The following is a 16,557-nucleotide window of genomic DNA, read 5'->3' as shown; positions in this document are numbered from 1 at the left end:
AAAAGTAGTTGTATAACGCTTTCCAAACAGAATATTTGCATTAAATCGAAAAAAGATTTAATGCAAATATTGATATGTTTTTGATGACTTATTGCTATTGGATACCTAAATTACACGTTTCTCTGAATACCTTTTCGTATAGAATTCGGATTAGAAAGCATAAACTTTTATACCACAAATATGTATGGAATTATTGTGTGAATATGCCGGAAGGTCACGTAGACCGTTAATAGTTCTTTAAAACTGAATAGTGTCTTTTATTCTATAACTAAATTAAAGACTCTGGTAACGAGTCGTTAAGTATATTACGTCAACAGGAATTGAGTCAGAATATTGACTTTAATGACTCGAAAAACCTTTTTAAATAAACTAATCTTGAAATGTATCACGTTATTTTTACAATGGAAAAGGTCAGAAAGACTTCTAAAGTTGCTTTATTAAAGCAGTTTGGAAGTTGGCTTTTGGCTAGATGTTGCCTTATGCCCAGTTGAACCACAACTAAAACAATGCAATACGCACGCTCTCTATACCTAAATTTCGACTAGAAAATGACGTTTCGACTCTAAAAGACTCGAAACGTTACGTCTTTGACACGTTTAACGACAATCGATACTTGTTTTACGGCAATTGTACTGGAATAACAAAAAGTAAAATCACAAAAATACTGAACTTAGAGGAAGATCAATTGGGAAAGTCCATAATCACATGGCAAAATCAAATAACAAACGGCATCAAAAACGAATGGACAAAAACTGTCATATTCCTGACTTGGTACTTGCATTTTCAAATGTAGAAAATGGTGGATTAAACCTGGTTCTATAGCGCTAACCCTCTCACTTTAATGACAGTCTCATCAATTTCCGATATTTTTACATTGATGCGTTAAATAAACAGACACAATAAATATAATAGTCAAAATATGGGTACATCAGTCATCATCGTTTAACAATTTTAAAAGGAACAATTTAACAGAACACAAAAACATCTACTATCTACGAACACATTTATTGAGTGTCTGACGTCAGAAAATTTTATACGTCACATAAATTTGTCGTTCAATGTGCGTACATACAATTTTAAGTTGACCTTTCAATGTAAACAATCGTACAAAATTAATTGACCAGGTATCCCTACGAAGCAATGATAAATGTGCATGATATGGATATAATGTTACATGTAAAATCATCTTAACAATGAGGTTTCAAATCACGGACATAATCAGAAAGATACAAAACAGGTAAGTGCATGCTTTAACTTTTACGTTGCATTTGACGTCCAGCATTACTTGAAGGTTATCTGTTTTTAAACAGTTTTTATGCATATGATTATATATATATGAATATTATTAAAAAGAAAACTTGGTGACTAAAACTGAACATGACCTGTTAAAGAACGGTAGAGTTAAAAAAAAAAGGGGGGAACAGCGCAAACGCTAAAACGTTACAATATTATATTGTCCTTCACTTAATTACAGTTATAAACTAGAAATTTCATTATTTGAAGTCTAGAATAGTATTACCTTCAAATTTTCTGTAAAAAAACGGACCATTTGTCTAAAAACCCGGACGATTTACTCATTTGTTTTTATTAAATACAAGGAAACTGAGTTTCTTTGTTAAACAAAACATATATAAGGTGGGTAGTAATATTAAAAACTGTTATAATTACGAAATATCCGTTATTTGAAATTATCGGATGTTTTATCACTCGAAAAAAGACCGAACTACACTCGAAAAAATGGACCAAATCACTCGAAAAAACAGGTTCCTAGCCGGACACTATACCTACCGTATAAATCGCTTAATTGAAATTACCACAATGACTAACATTTTTAATAATTAGAATGGTGGTCACCCTTCTATTGAGATGTCATGCCAAAAATAACTTCAATGTCCCTGTCTTTCAACCAACAAAACGATAAGCTCCACGTTGAATTTTAGTACATCTTCCTAAAGTTTTGATACTGATTTCAATTGAAAAACTAAAAGTATCATGTCTTTGCCTACTTCGAAAAACAGGAAATTCCGAATTTAGTACGTTGGTTAAACCGGAAACTATTTATCTAAACGCATACAAGATTACCCTCGTTAGAGGTCCCCATGAATTTTAAAGAAGCATTTATCATCTATAATTTCTATGCATTAGCAATCAAGCAGCACCTGCATATGGAGTATAAATCTCCCAGTTTATACGATATTCCTTGGCTAGTATTGCCTATCATATTTTTCTTGATAGAGGGTTGCAGATCATAAGGAAGCTATTAATTCAAGACTTTAACTGTTATACAAACTACTTGAAACAAGGATCGTTATTTTTCGCATTTGGATTATTTTACATTTGTCATTTCGGGGACTTTAACTGTTACACAGGCCTTTAATAGCTGACCACACGGTATGGTCTTTGTTCATTGTTAAAGACTTACGGTGACCTATAGTTGTTAATGTCTGTGTCATTTTGTCTCTTGTGGAGAGTTGTTCCATTGGCAATCAAACCAAATCTTTTTTTTTATATTTAGTTGCTTACTCAGCTTTATTCTCTTTACGGCGATTACGTTACATATGAAATACATCCGATTCGATGTATACATTTATGTCTGCATCTTTCGAAAAAATTTGCTTTACACCGTGGTTTTCGATGTCAAAACATGTTCTTAATTATATCATCAGTAGACATATTACGAAAAGGTATATTATGGACGCTGAGGTTGACAAATTATACTTTAAATCGGGGGACGGTGTCAAAACATTGATTATCAATTTAAATAGGTAAAATTTAAATCATGTGCGTCTTGGTAAATTCAATTCACATTTATCTAGAACATCATCATTTAACATCCTATACAAACAATTGCTTGTGTAATATCATTGTTGGCTATCATAAGACATGACAGGTGTACGCATGCAGGAGTGGATTGGCTAGAAAAAGGGGGACTGAGAGTTCATTCGATTCTAGATTGATAATTTATACACAGTAAGCCAATTAGATAAAAATCAATATTTTTGTACAGTTCCTGAAAAAGTTCAATCTGTGGCCCCACTAATCCCGCACAAAGCTCTACAGGTGTCCGGTGTCTCCATAAACTTCCAATGACGCCTTATAGCGTGCTCGACATATACCCGACACTCTGATATACACAAAATCATTTTTTTTATATTTTCTTCTTTCTATTCGTGGTTTAGCTCTTGATGGTGTCTGTAGGGGGTAACCATTTGCGAAGAAAAAATATGGCAGACTCACGACCACCACTGCACTACAGGTCCCTGACTTAAGACAGGCTAATAAAAAGTATTGCGAGCTTACACATTTTTGATACATATTTCCTGCCTTTTTTATCGCCCTATTATGTCCGGATTTTTTTATTAGTAGATTTTGCCTTTTTTTTACATGATTTGTCACCAGCCTTTTTTTTAAACTCAAAACTCCTGTCCTTGCCTTTAAATTTCATCCTAGCTCCCCCCCCCCCTCCCCTCCCCCTCCCTGCAAAAACAAACTGGTACCTCTGTAGAGTATTAATAGGTACACATCCAACAGATTTAATAGAAAAAGGCTATAAATATTTTTAGAGAACCCCCTAGCCTTGGTCATCGGTGTTAATTTTCCTATTGTCATTTACTAATGAAATGGTTGGCAAATTTCCACAAAACGTTTCAGGAATTTATAGAATACAAACTATCTGCATAAAGTGGTGTTAAGGTGTAAATGAAAGTCATTATGCAATGCGTTTGAAACTATACAGGAATGTTCAACCGGTGAGTAGTGAGTCATATATTACACAAACTTCTTATCGTTATGAACATGCATGAAATATTTGCCACTGGATGTAAAGCAACCAACAATCAATCAATCACAAACCCCTTATAATTTTCAAAAAATATAGTGCAACATGTTTCAAGTTGAAATTATAAAATATGTGTTTTAACAAACCCCGTTAGATACAAATTTAGGTGGCAAACAACTGGATCAAAATACAAACACTCGTTTGTTTGCTTTTCATAGCTATATAAAAATTATAGTTACATATTTATTCACGAGTAGGTATCAAATATACTATAATACTGAAGATTATTTGAAAGACCTATTAAGGGCTCGCTGTTTGTACCCCGTGTCTCAGTTGCCCGCACATCTACTGCATTTACATGCTCCACCCTCCCCCTCCCCCTTCCACTCCCCCTTCCCCAATGTTTTGCATTCGAGTTTCTTACAAACATTATGGAATTTATTAATATCTATATTTTAAGTTTCTAATGATAAAAATGTTATTGAAAATTCGTTCCAAACGGAAATGCCTCCAAAAAGATCAATGCATTTTTTTTTTAAATAATATAGTAATGTACATGAATACACAGGTAAACTCTTTTGTGTTCTGACACATTCCCACATTTAAAGAGTAATTTGTCAACCTCAACGTCGTGGGTATACCTTTTCGTAACATGTCTAGTACAAGGACATCATTTGAAAATATGAATCACTTTACAGACATCTTATACGTTCAGTTCTTTCACATTCTATCTGTTATGTTAATATTCTATATAAGATAAAACATGTTGGCATTTACCTCTGAAGCTAACCATACTTGTAAACAGAATTATTTAGAAGGGAGATAATACCAATACCGTTGTCAGCTCATTAAATATGCCATATCTAAGTATCAATCTTTTTCCCTCATGGGATCTTTGTATCGAAAATAAACACATTTGTTCTAAAACCAAGTATTGGCATGATACAGGTTATGTTTGTCCAATTAGGAGTATGATTTTAAAATACTAAACCCTTTACGGTTAAATTAATCTAAAAGATGTTTTCATATTGAAATGTATAATTTATTGATTTGTCAACCGATTTTTTTTTTTGTATTATTTCACTGCGCTGTTTCCATTTGACTGAACATTTATTCATGTTATCAAGACCACTATGTTTTTGTTGTTGTATTGGTGGATGAACAGAATGAATAATACTATATCTTTATCTTACCTTTTGGATATAGTAAATCATACTGTGCCAGTGTCAAGACTCTTTTCGTATATGTTAGGTCATATATCTTACGTCTGTTTTTACACAGAAATTGTTTTAGCTGTCCTGGGTGGAATTCATAGTCAAAACATCGCCTTACAGCACGTAGTGCGATCTTTAACAACAAACCAGCCAATCGTAGAAAATTTATATCCTCCTGAGCCAAGGATGACGCCATCCTACAAAAGAATAGTTAAATTAAATTAAAACAACGTCAATGATTTTACTAACTTACTGTCAGTATAACTTTTGATACATATCATGAATATGTAGCGAAACAAAATTACCCATGTTCAAAAATCATAGATTTAGAAAAAAAAATATACCACATATATGTTACGGTATATTGGTTTTATTAGGGATTATGTATAATCACTGGTTACTTTAGTGATTGTATTTTATTACTTATATTTTGATCTGCGCGTCCCTAATAGGTCTTATGTAAACGAAACGCGCATATGACGTATTAAATTATAATCCTTGTACCTTTAATAACTATTAACGAATTATGCTTTATCACAAGAAAAAATGATAGGGATCAAATATACTAACTGGAACCAAGAGACAGTGAATAAAACTTAAATAATGTAATGCAAATCAATCAAATTATAAACTGTAATTTTGTGTTGTTATGTTGTTTTTTTTTGGATCAAAAAAACTTTTAAAACTCTGGTCCTTAGAATATTGAAACATGAAATTTAAGGAGTTGTTTATTCTTTGGTTTTCTATGTAGTGTCGTGTGTACTGTTGTTTGTCTGTTTGTCCTTTTCATTTTTAGTCGTGGCGTTGTCAGTTTATTTTCGATTTATGAGTTTGAATGTCCCTCTGGTATCTTTCGTTCCTCTTTTTTTGATTTTTAATGCAGTTTGAAGAGAAATATATTGTTCATTAAAAACATCTGCGGATGCTAAAAGAGGGAATCAGAAACCTCAAAATGACTCCTTGCAGATGATTTGAGAAAAAATTCATGTTCCAAAGCAACTCATTATCATTTCAAATCCGAATTTCATACACGACGGCCTTCATATTATTTCTTATCTAAGTGTAGAATTGATATAAAGAAACTACTGCCAGTGATAACCTTCTCCTAAATTGTGTTATTCTATTTCATGAATCATGGATTCTGTTGGTTTTTTGTTCGCATTTACATGTCTTCCCAAATATTAAATTTCTTGTTCGTTGGGACATTTATGAAACTTAAAACAGATGATAAATAACTGTTTTCATTTTTGTTTACAGCAAATCACGTGATCTTTGTATTTATATTCAGAACATTAACATTTGACTCTGTTTTGACATACTCATAGATGATAAGAAGATGTGGTATGATTGCCAATAAGACAACTCTTCACAAGAGACCAAATGACACAGAAATTTACAACTATAGGTCACTGTATTGTCTTCAGCAATACACAACGCCCATACTGCATAGTCAGCTATAAATGGCCCCAAAATGACAAATGTCCAAATTTCAACGAGACAACGAATAGCCTATTTCATGTACACAACATGAACGAAAAGACGCTCAGTGTAATTTAAAAAGTTGGGATGATTCACTTGAAATTCAAACGCTTTTTCGTTTATGAGTTAATAACGTTCAACACTTTTGCTCTAGGTGGCTTATAAATGTTTTGATTTTTGTTTATTTTTAGTACTCTTTTGACTCGTAACTAAGGAAACACTTTCCTTAGATACAATATGTAAGAACATGATTGAAAATTGAAAAAAACTCCTTCAAATTTCTCTTTATTATATAAATAAGAGCTTTTTAAACTGAGTTAATTTTTTTTTTTAAATTCAAGGTTTATACAGTACGAAACTAATACCTACGTGTATTATATGTGAAGTTTATACGAAATATTTAACAATAAGGTCTTCCGATTAGTTCAATTGATTAACCATATATAATGAGATGTAAGGGTAATTCTATAGCAAAAAGTAAAATTAAGTAAATACAGAAAAGGGAACAAAATATTGAAACAAGACAACGAACACAGTAACATAGGCAGTGACAGATCAAAAAAATTTCAGAAAGGGGCAAGCACCAAAGTTCTTCAGTGATTCTCAACATATTCAACCACTTTTTCTGCAACAGGAAGGACGGCAAGCCACCTGGGACACCGCCATTAAATCCGCCTCTGATAGTTACAGTTATAAGAGATGTTAGGTACCTACTGATCTTTAAAGTAAGGTTTTATTTAACATGTTTAAGAAATAATTGATACAAGCTATACTTTATTGTAGTTTTAACATGGGTAGGCATTATATTCATGATTATTTTTGCCCGAGCGATACTGATGCCTACCCATGTTACCTGATAATTGTTTTTTTACTAAAAGAAGATAAAAAAAAAGTTTCGCAGAAAAATCAGTATTTTCAAACTGAAAAAAATAACCATTTTAGAAAAAGGCCGTGGCCATCTTGAAAAAAGTTTTTTTTAATGGACAGAAGTTTTTTCTTGAATAGTATATAATAATGAGGGTACGTGCAAATTGTCATGCTTGTATCATCATTTGCACAATTCCCTCGATTTTGCTTGCTAATTTCTTCCACTATCTAATACAAACTTCATCAATAAATACATGAATGTAGGAAACATAAATACCGAGACACGTTGCATGCGAATTCAACGTTGGCAAAACAGTTCACGTTCGGTAATAATTAGACCAGACGAAGTAGACGGTAAACCACAATCTAAGAATTGGTAAAAATATCGTTAGCTTGTTAAGACACAGACACTGTATAGATCAGCTAATTCTTGATGGTGTCGATAAAATTTGCGGAGTGGCATTTTAAAATTTCCTCCTCATAACCATACACTGTGTCTTTTATTTTTTTATTAAGGAGATTTGTTGTGCTTTGTATCAATCTGATTAGGTGGGCCATTTTCAACGGTATTTAAAATGTAGCTTTTATTGTGTAATGTCACACCACTGTCACAGGTTTGGGGATGATTTGGCTTCAGCAAACACGTTTAACTCCGTCACAGTATTTTGTGCCTGTCCAAAGACAAAAGCCTGTAACTCAGTGATTGTCGTTTGATGTTGTATTTCATATTTGCTTTGCGTTTATGGTTTTGTCAAGGCTGGTTGTTTTCCTTATTTTCATTTATTTCAGAGCCTTGCATCTATTATGCGGTATGGGATTGCTTCATGTTTAAATCCGTACGGTGAACTAAAGTTGTTTCAACATCTACGTCGTTTGGTCTTTGGTGCGGAGTTGTCTCATTGGCAATCATACCATATCTTCTTATTGACCTTTTCTGGTTGTCTAAATTAATGTGTGTGAGGTCTTAGGTCTTCAAATAACAGAATAGTTGTGAGTCTAGGATTTTATTATTTTATTCCTATTCCGTATTGCGACATTTCGACTCAACCAGACACAATAACAATAGGTTTTTGATGACTTCGACACGAAATAAAATATATTATATGCCGGGTTACAAATTCTACTTCTACTTCTACCGGTAAGTGACAACCGTCATTAAGTTGACAATTCTGTCACTTTTGGGTGTGCGCAAATATAATTTTGATTAAAATTACAAACAAAAAAAGGTGCTTTACAAATATTTAACAGTGGGGATAAAAAACAAGAGCTTTGGATTTATTTGTTCGTCAGGAGCCGCTTGAACGATTCAAGGCTGCTGACAGATGTAACTGAGGAGGTTAAGGCATTCCAATCCCTGATGGTTTTCGGGTAAAATGACTCTTTCCTTGTTGTCGTGTTACATTGTAGGATCTGAAAAGAGTTTGTGTCCATATTTCTTGAGATGATGTCCGATGAAACGCGTTTGTGTCTTGCTGCAACGTTGACCTCCTGATTGTTGATCTTATGATACAGCATTGATAGTCGTTCGCTTCTCCTTCTATCTTCAAGTGGTGTCCACTTTAATTGTTACAACATACCAGTAACGGATGATCTAGTACTGTACCTGTTTGTTACATATCTGGCCTATCTCCTTTGTACCATTTCTAACTTGTGTTTATCTTTTTGGAGCTATGGATCCCATAGAGAGCTGGTATACTCGGCTGTTGGTCTAACGCGGGAGATGTACATGATGTAGGCCTTTTCTTTGATATCGCTGTTAGAGATATTGAGGTGTCTTTTGAGAAATCCGATGGTTTAATTTGCCTTGGCACAGATGTTTCCAATATGTTTTTCCCATTTAAGGTCTGATGTTATAGTTACTCCTAAGTATTTTGCAGATGTTACATGCTCCAAAGTGTGGCTATGTAAACGTTAAACATTTATAATAGGTGATCTGTTCTTTGTTACTGATAGTACCTGGCATTTATCTGGATGGAATTGCATTATCCATTTTTCTTCTAAGACAGCCAATTTGTCTAAATCTTCCTGGAGGGTATTATCATCTGATGTTACAGTGATGTATACAATGGTGTCATCTGCAAATAGCTTCATTGTTGATTTAATATTTTCTGGCATGTCGTTTTTATAGAAGTGGAAGAGACTGGGACCTAGCACAGATCCTTGTGGTACCCCAGACACTACATCATTAAAGTAAGATGTTTCTCCTTCTATTAGTACTCGTTGGGTTCTCTAAGATAGGAAGCTTTTAATCTAGTTGTTTCCTCTTATTCCATAGTGTCAGTCTGTGCGTTAGTAGACTTTGGCCGACCTAGTAAAATGCCTTCAAAAAGTCCATGATTAGGCAGTCTGTATGTTGGCCACTATCAAGGTTTATTGTAATGTCGTCGATGAATTATATCAGCTGGGTTTAACATGATAGTTCCAAAATCCATGTTGAAGTTCATACAGGATGTTGTTTTAATCGGCATGACACATGATATCGCTTGTTACTATGTGCTCCATTATCTTACAACATAAACAGATTAATGATATGGGCCGGAGTTGGTTCAATCTGTTTCCCTTTTTTGAAAACTGGACAAACGTTTGCTGTTTTCCATAATGATGGTAACACTCCTGTGTCATATGATCTCTGAAACACAAGTTGGAGTATTGAAGCTATTTCATTGGCTAGTTTATAAGGGTCATAGGTGAGATGTTAACTGGACCCACAGCTTCATGGGGCTTTAAACCATTTAGTGGTTTCTTAATTCCTTCTTGTGTGATGGTAATATCAGGTGATGTGTGGTATTGGCCAGATATGTTGCATATTTCCTTAAAATATGTGTTACTGAGGTAATTTTTACTTGAAATTGATTCCTGGAACTGTGCATTTAAGATGTTGGCTTTGTCAGTTGAGTCGTCGTGTAGTAGACCTGATGTATAAGCGGTGCTATGCTACTCCAATCTGACTGTTAATGCTTAATGTACGTCCAGACTCTTTTCATGCAGTTCGTACATCTGTCCAACTCACTACTTGGTGTAACGATGTCCTCGATATACCTCCAATAAGCCTTTCTAAATTCTTTTTGGGTTTTGCTCTTTAGATCTTTGTATGAAGCAGTGTCCTTTTTATCACCTGATTTTTTCTTCTTCTTATATGCTTTGTCCCTTCTTCTTATATGTATTCTTGGGTCTGTTGTAATTTATGGACAACCATCCTTTTTACGAGCTGTCTTAGTTGGTATATTTTTATTGACGCTATCTTTTAGTGTTGTTACGAATAGGTTCCAGGTATCACTTACAGAGGCTTTGTTATCATAGATTGATTTGGCTGTGATTTTGATATTGCGATGGTCTTCTTTCACATATTGCTATTTTGCCTTTTTGTAAAGGAAGATCTTTCTTGGTTTCTGTTGTAGTTTTTCTGGTATTCTGTCCACTCCAGTATAGACAATGTCACGGTCGGACAGGCCAGGTATCACTTCTGTTCTCCTAAAGCTGTCTGGATAATTTGTTATAAACAAATCTAAGATGTTAGTTCCTCTAGTTGGTTCATTAACTATTTGAGTTAGCCCATGGTCATTTAAAATGTCTGTAAATTAGTGGTGAATTTTGACATTCTCGGTTTTGGTATTTAGTTGGTTAGTTTTCCACTCCCATCCAGGTAGGTTGAAATCCCCGGCTGCAATGATAAATGCATTCTTCACATTTGTAGCTCTACTCATGATTATTTCAAATTGCTTATATCCCTCTTCATTAGATGTTTTTGGATTGTGAAAGGATGTTAGGTACATGCAGATGGCTTTATGTCCTACTAGTTCTAGTTTGAACCAGACCATTTCACAATCTGTGTGTGGTTCTCTGACTGGTGAACTGATCAAGTTGTCACGTATAGCAACTAGAAAAGAGGGACGAAAGATACCAGAGGGACAGTCAAACTCATAAAACGAAAATAAACTGACAACGCCATGGCTAAAAATGAAAAATACAAACAGACAAACAATAGTACACATGAAACAACATAGAAAACTAGAAAAACATAGAAAAGTATAAACAACACGAACCCCACCAAAAACTAGGAATGAACTCATCTACAGAACTTGCTTAACTTCTGCTTGACTGTCGATCTGTCAGAATTTTATTTCGTGATTGCCGCCATTTTGTTCTTTGTTTACATAAATACCCAAACTTTGATCGAGGATTTCGGTGTTGGGAGACGATGATAGGATATGGTTTCTATGTAGAAGTGTTTCTGGTTGGATAATGGAACTACCTTACCCTTCTGTAAAAAAATCAAATTAATTTTCGAAAGGATACAAACACTTTTCATAAATTTCTCTTGCAGTGGAAAAAAAGGATACGTCCGATTTCTTCTTCTTCAAATTGATTTGAACTGTAGCTTAAAATCTTAACAAGCCTTAATATTTTTCTGTCTTTCGGAAAATTAAGTCGATTCAGGCTTGCTTGATCAGACCAACATGACCGCTTTCGAAAACAAGCTGGATTCTATATATAGTGAAAAAAATATGCAATGCTTAATACCAATGTCATCGCGATAAATCGCCATTATACAAACAAGTGATATGCTAATGATAGTTTTTCTTTTAAAATAGCTATGATTTATTCATTTCATTCGTATTCCCATTGTATGTATTACTACAAAACTAGGTCATACTTATTTTTTCGCTTTTGCGCAGTTATTTGTTATATCGAATGACGTTTCATAGTTACAAAACAATTACCTTATTCCGATTTAATGATAACCACCAATCAATCAATTAACCAGAGTTATTAATTTGTCGTATTTAATCCATATTTATCCTTTTATAAAGTAAGAATTATCCTAAATCCTATTTGTTGAAAACAAGGCCATTTTGGTTTACCTTTATCATTTGTGTACACACGCATTCAATACCGTTAGATTTAAATATCCGTGTACTATATTTAGAAAGTATTGATTTACCTAGTATTGCTTAAATTGCAGAAAATATAGTCAATTTCAAACTAGAGACTTGAATGAATGGCTGATTTTGACAGCTGTTGTTGAATTTTTTTTCACATTCTTCGAATTATTTAGCACACATTGTCTCTTATTTGTAATGCTGTTTTTTTAAAGGAGTAGATCCGGTAAGGACCGTTTTTGGCCTCAAATTTCAGGTTCATCTGACGAAAGATTTTGACCACTTTTTAAACACTTAAGTGTCTATTTCATTTGATTCAATTAGTTAATGTGAAAGATTTTAACTGATTTAGTCATTAAAATCGATCCAAGTCAAGCTCAAATATGAAAAATCTACCAAATATGCCGAAAAATGTCACTTTTCAGACGGTTTTTGTCAGAATTGAAAGTGGCCGCATCCGTGTTCATCCTCAACCTTTATATATGTTATGTATTATCATAAAATACAACTTGCATTTCAATATTAAGGATGAACACGAATACGGCCACTTCCGTTTTACACGAAAACCGTCTAAAATTTAACTAAAATGCTAGAATTGTGAAGATTTCAGTAATTTAGCATGACTTAATGGTGCTAGTACCCGATATATGTGCATTGTATTGTCAAAAACAGCCCATATTTATGTAGCAGAAGCATTCTACTGTCCAATTAATAACTAAAGTTTACATTTTAACAGTTTTGTAAAACTGCTATATTTTGGGGCCAAAAAGGGGTCTTACTGAACCTACTCCTTTATTGAAGTGTACAAGTACTGAGCGAATAAAAATTTCTGTGAACCGTAGAAGCTTTTCATTCTTAATATGTTCGCACGGTAACGACGGTAACCTTTCAACCCTATGAAACTACTCAAAAAGCAGTCAATACTTACAATTACAGTGTGTTAGCTAGGATCATGAAAACACATTTTCTATCACATTTGTCTTTTTTTTTATCTGTGCACTTTATTCATTGTTATTGTTGAAGCTCGTATCATCATGAATCTAACATTTCATTTTGAAATGAAGGTTATTTCATTCAGAATGACGCGAGATTGCTGCTATGAAACTGGTATAGTGTATAATAATGAAACATACATGTACATTAAACCCCGCTGCATTTTTTAGCCTGTTCCAATTCGGCTTTTGTCAGTCTTGTATGATTTTTATTTTAGCTTCTTTTATATATATTGGAGTTAAGTATGACGTCCATTATCACTGAACTAGTATACATGTTTGGTTGAAGCACGCCTCCGAATAATTGATCATGTGCATCGTCACAATACAAATATAGTTCAGCTGGTCATGTTAGAATTCCCCAGCCGATCAACAGGCAAACGAACTTCAAGTTACTGGTGCATGCAGTTGAGGACTTTGCAAGAAAACCAGAAAAACCAGAACTGAACACTTTGTCTGAATTGATCAAAGCTATTTGATTATGCATTCAGAAGTGCGGTCAAAAACTACGATGTACTATGAACACTAGAGTTACTAACCCTTTCAATCATCCGGATGTTGTGAATGCTTTATCCCCTTTGCATGACAAATATGCCGTTTTTCCAGCAGATAAAACCTCAAATAATATTGTCTTCATATGTAAAAACCAGTATTTGCAATGTCTCACAACAGAGCATGTCGTTGTCAGTTTATTTTCCAGCTATGAGTTTGACTCTCCCTCTGGTATAAGTCATCCCTCTTTTGGTATAAATAGAACTACTGATAATCCAACATATTCTTTCACATCATTTACCAAGGACGAAATTTTACAAAATCCCAAATATGTCCTTCTTTCTTTTGGTATCAACATCACTGAAAACGAAGAAAATTTGCCATCATTATACTGGAAAACCAAACTTTACAAGACTGCTTATAAAGAACTATACATAGCTGGTTCATCAAAATGTTCGACTAAACATTTTTCTAAAGTACTGACTACTATTCTTTCTACAGTTAAAGATGGACCCCAAAAATATTGTGATATTCTCCAGTGGTGTTAACCAGATGTGGATTCTCAAAAAGTCGAAAGATATACCGCTTAATCTGCGATCACAATCTTTGTAATTTTACAGTAACATAACGACTTTTGATTTTTCTACGCTTTACACTACTATTTCCCATGCTCAGTTGAAAGATCGACTTCACAATCTCATTAAACAGATCTTTTTCTATAAAAATGGGAATCGTAGATACAAATTTCTGAATCTACCAGAAAATATACTAAAGATGATATTATCAAAATGCTGGACTTTTTGATCGATAATATATTTGTTGAGTTTGGAGGATTTATATTTCAACAGTATTCCAATGGGTACTTATTGTGGCCCCTACTGGCCGATTTATTTTTGTACTCGTATGAAGCGAAATTTATTCTGAACCTTCTAAAAGACATAAGAAAAAGCACCTTGCGAAATTCTTCAATTTTACTATCCTATATATCAAAGATGTCCTATCATTGAATAACCTATATTTCAGTCAATACTTACATCTCATATATTCTAGTGAATTTGAAATTAAGGATACTACTGATACTAGAATGACTGCTTTATACCTTGATCTTTTCCAAAATCTTGCCACAGATGGACGACTTCACACGATAATCTATGATAAACGAGACGAGTTCAACTTCCCAATTATAAATTTCCCAAGCAGTAACATACCCTCTCCCCCTTCGTATGGTGTTTACATATCTCAATTGATACGTTATTCTCTTGCATGTAAACACTATACGGATTTTATATACAGGAGTGTGCTCCTAACGCAGAAACTGCTCCAACAAAGTTGAGGAGGACAGATTAAAAATGATACTCCGTAAATTTTACGGACACCATCTCGAATAGGTTGATCCATAAGATGTGTTTTTAAGGACATTTTTATCACGTGTTAGATGGTGGTTTGTCCTACGTCGTCTGATTTTTTAGTTATCAAACGTGACTTATTCCCGATTGTGACTGTTTTGCTGACTGTGAATTCGCATTGCTAAAAGACGTGTCACGGTACTTTTCTATCCCATATTCATGTATTTAGATTTGATGTTATATTTTTTATCCTCATCAGAAGTTGTCATTTGTCTTAACGTTTGTAGTTGTAAATCTTATTTTTTTTGCCTGTTATATTCGTGTGTTATGGTAAAGATAATTAATCACCAAGTTCGTTTATTAGATTTTAGTTTGGGTCAACGAAATTTATACAATATATTTGCTTTAAAGTTTGACATAGCTAGATAACACAATTAATTATCTAATTACTACCACAATTTTATATTAATAAGTATTGTAATTTTCATTGTTATCAAGAAATGTTATATCAGTATTATCAGTATTACAAATCTAATCTTGAATTCTATCCTAATTCTATCTTATTTTTTTTATTTATTTTTTTTTATTCAAATCTGACGTCACTTTAATTGATGGCTTTAACTAACTCGGCTGTGCATTTTTATGGGCTGGTTAATTTCGTTTTATGTAATGTGTCCGGGTTTTTTTTTCTGTAGTTAATCACTGCTTCGGTTTTATCATGTATATCTATTATATAGTCATTTTATAAAATTTACTGTTTGCAAAGGAATATATAATATTATTCTTAAAATTAAGGATGTTCTTATCCCAGACAGAAAATCCTAGCCGTATTGGGCACAGCTTTTTGAAACTTTTGGTCCGCAGTGCTCTTCAACTTTGTACTTGTTTTGGCTTTCGAACGTTTTCATCTGAGCGTCACTAGTTAGTCTTGTGCGGACGGAACGCGCGTCTGGCGTGTTAAATGTTAAACCTGGTATCTTTATTAGCTATGATTTGTGTGTTTCTTTGTCATATATGTTATCCCATTTATTTGTATTGTAGTCCTGTTATATAATGTTGCCATTTTAATGTTATATTTAAACTTGCCATAAAAGCGGGAGGTTTGGTATGCCACAAAACCATGTTCAACCCACCATTTGTTTCTTGAAATGTCCTGTACCAAGTCAGGACAATGGCCATTGTTATATTATAGTTCGTTTCTGTGTGTGTTATATTTTAATGTTGTGTTTCTGTTGTGTGGTAGTTCTCCTCTTATATTTGATGCGTTTTCCTCAGTTTTAGTTTGTAACCCGATTTTTTTTCAATCGATTTATGAATTTCGAACAGCGGTATACTACTGTTGCCTTTATTTATGTACTGTAAATATCTAAAGTTGATAGTTTTAAAATATATAGTTTTACTTCAAATTGAACATTTATTTAACAATGACCAATTTAGAACGAAAATTGGTCAAGAACAAACGATCCCTGACAGACACACATATACAACTTTGAATCCTTCCATACAAAT

The 16,557-nt window shown here is 33.5% G+C and overlaps 1 protein-coding gene across 1 annotated transcript in view; it reads right to left on the bottom strand.

Annotated features, from left to right (window-relative positions):
• Positions 1-12,217, bottom strand: part of LOC139499550 (serine/threonine-protein phosphatase 6 regulatory ankyrin repeat subunit C-like) — a 37,248-nt gene extending 25,031 nt beyond the window's left edge. The window contains exons 1-2 of the mRNA XM_071288273.1: positions 12,060-12,217; positions 4,972-5,189 (exon numbers count right to left, since the gene is read on the bottom strand). Coding sequence (XP_071144374.1) covers positions 4,972-5,188 — 217 coding nt within the window. The 5' untranslated portion in view covers position 5,189; positions 12,060-12,217. The remainder of the gene's footprint in view (positions 1-4,971; positions 5,190-12,059) is intronic.
• Positions 12,218-16,557: the final 4,340 nt, after the last annotated feature.

This window comes from Mytilus edulis, chromosome 12, assembly GCF_963676685.1.
Source record: "Mytilus edulis chromosome 12, xbMytEdul2.2, whole genome shotgun sequence".
In the NCBI taxonomy this organism is placed as follows: domain Eukaryota; kingdom Metazoa; phylum Mollusca; class Bivalvia; order Mytilida; family Mytilidae; genus Mytilus; species Mytilus edulis.
Note: the sequence above shows the minus strand (reverse complement) of the source record. Positions and strands in the feature narration are given on the sequence as shown.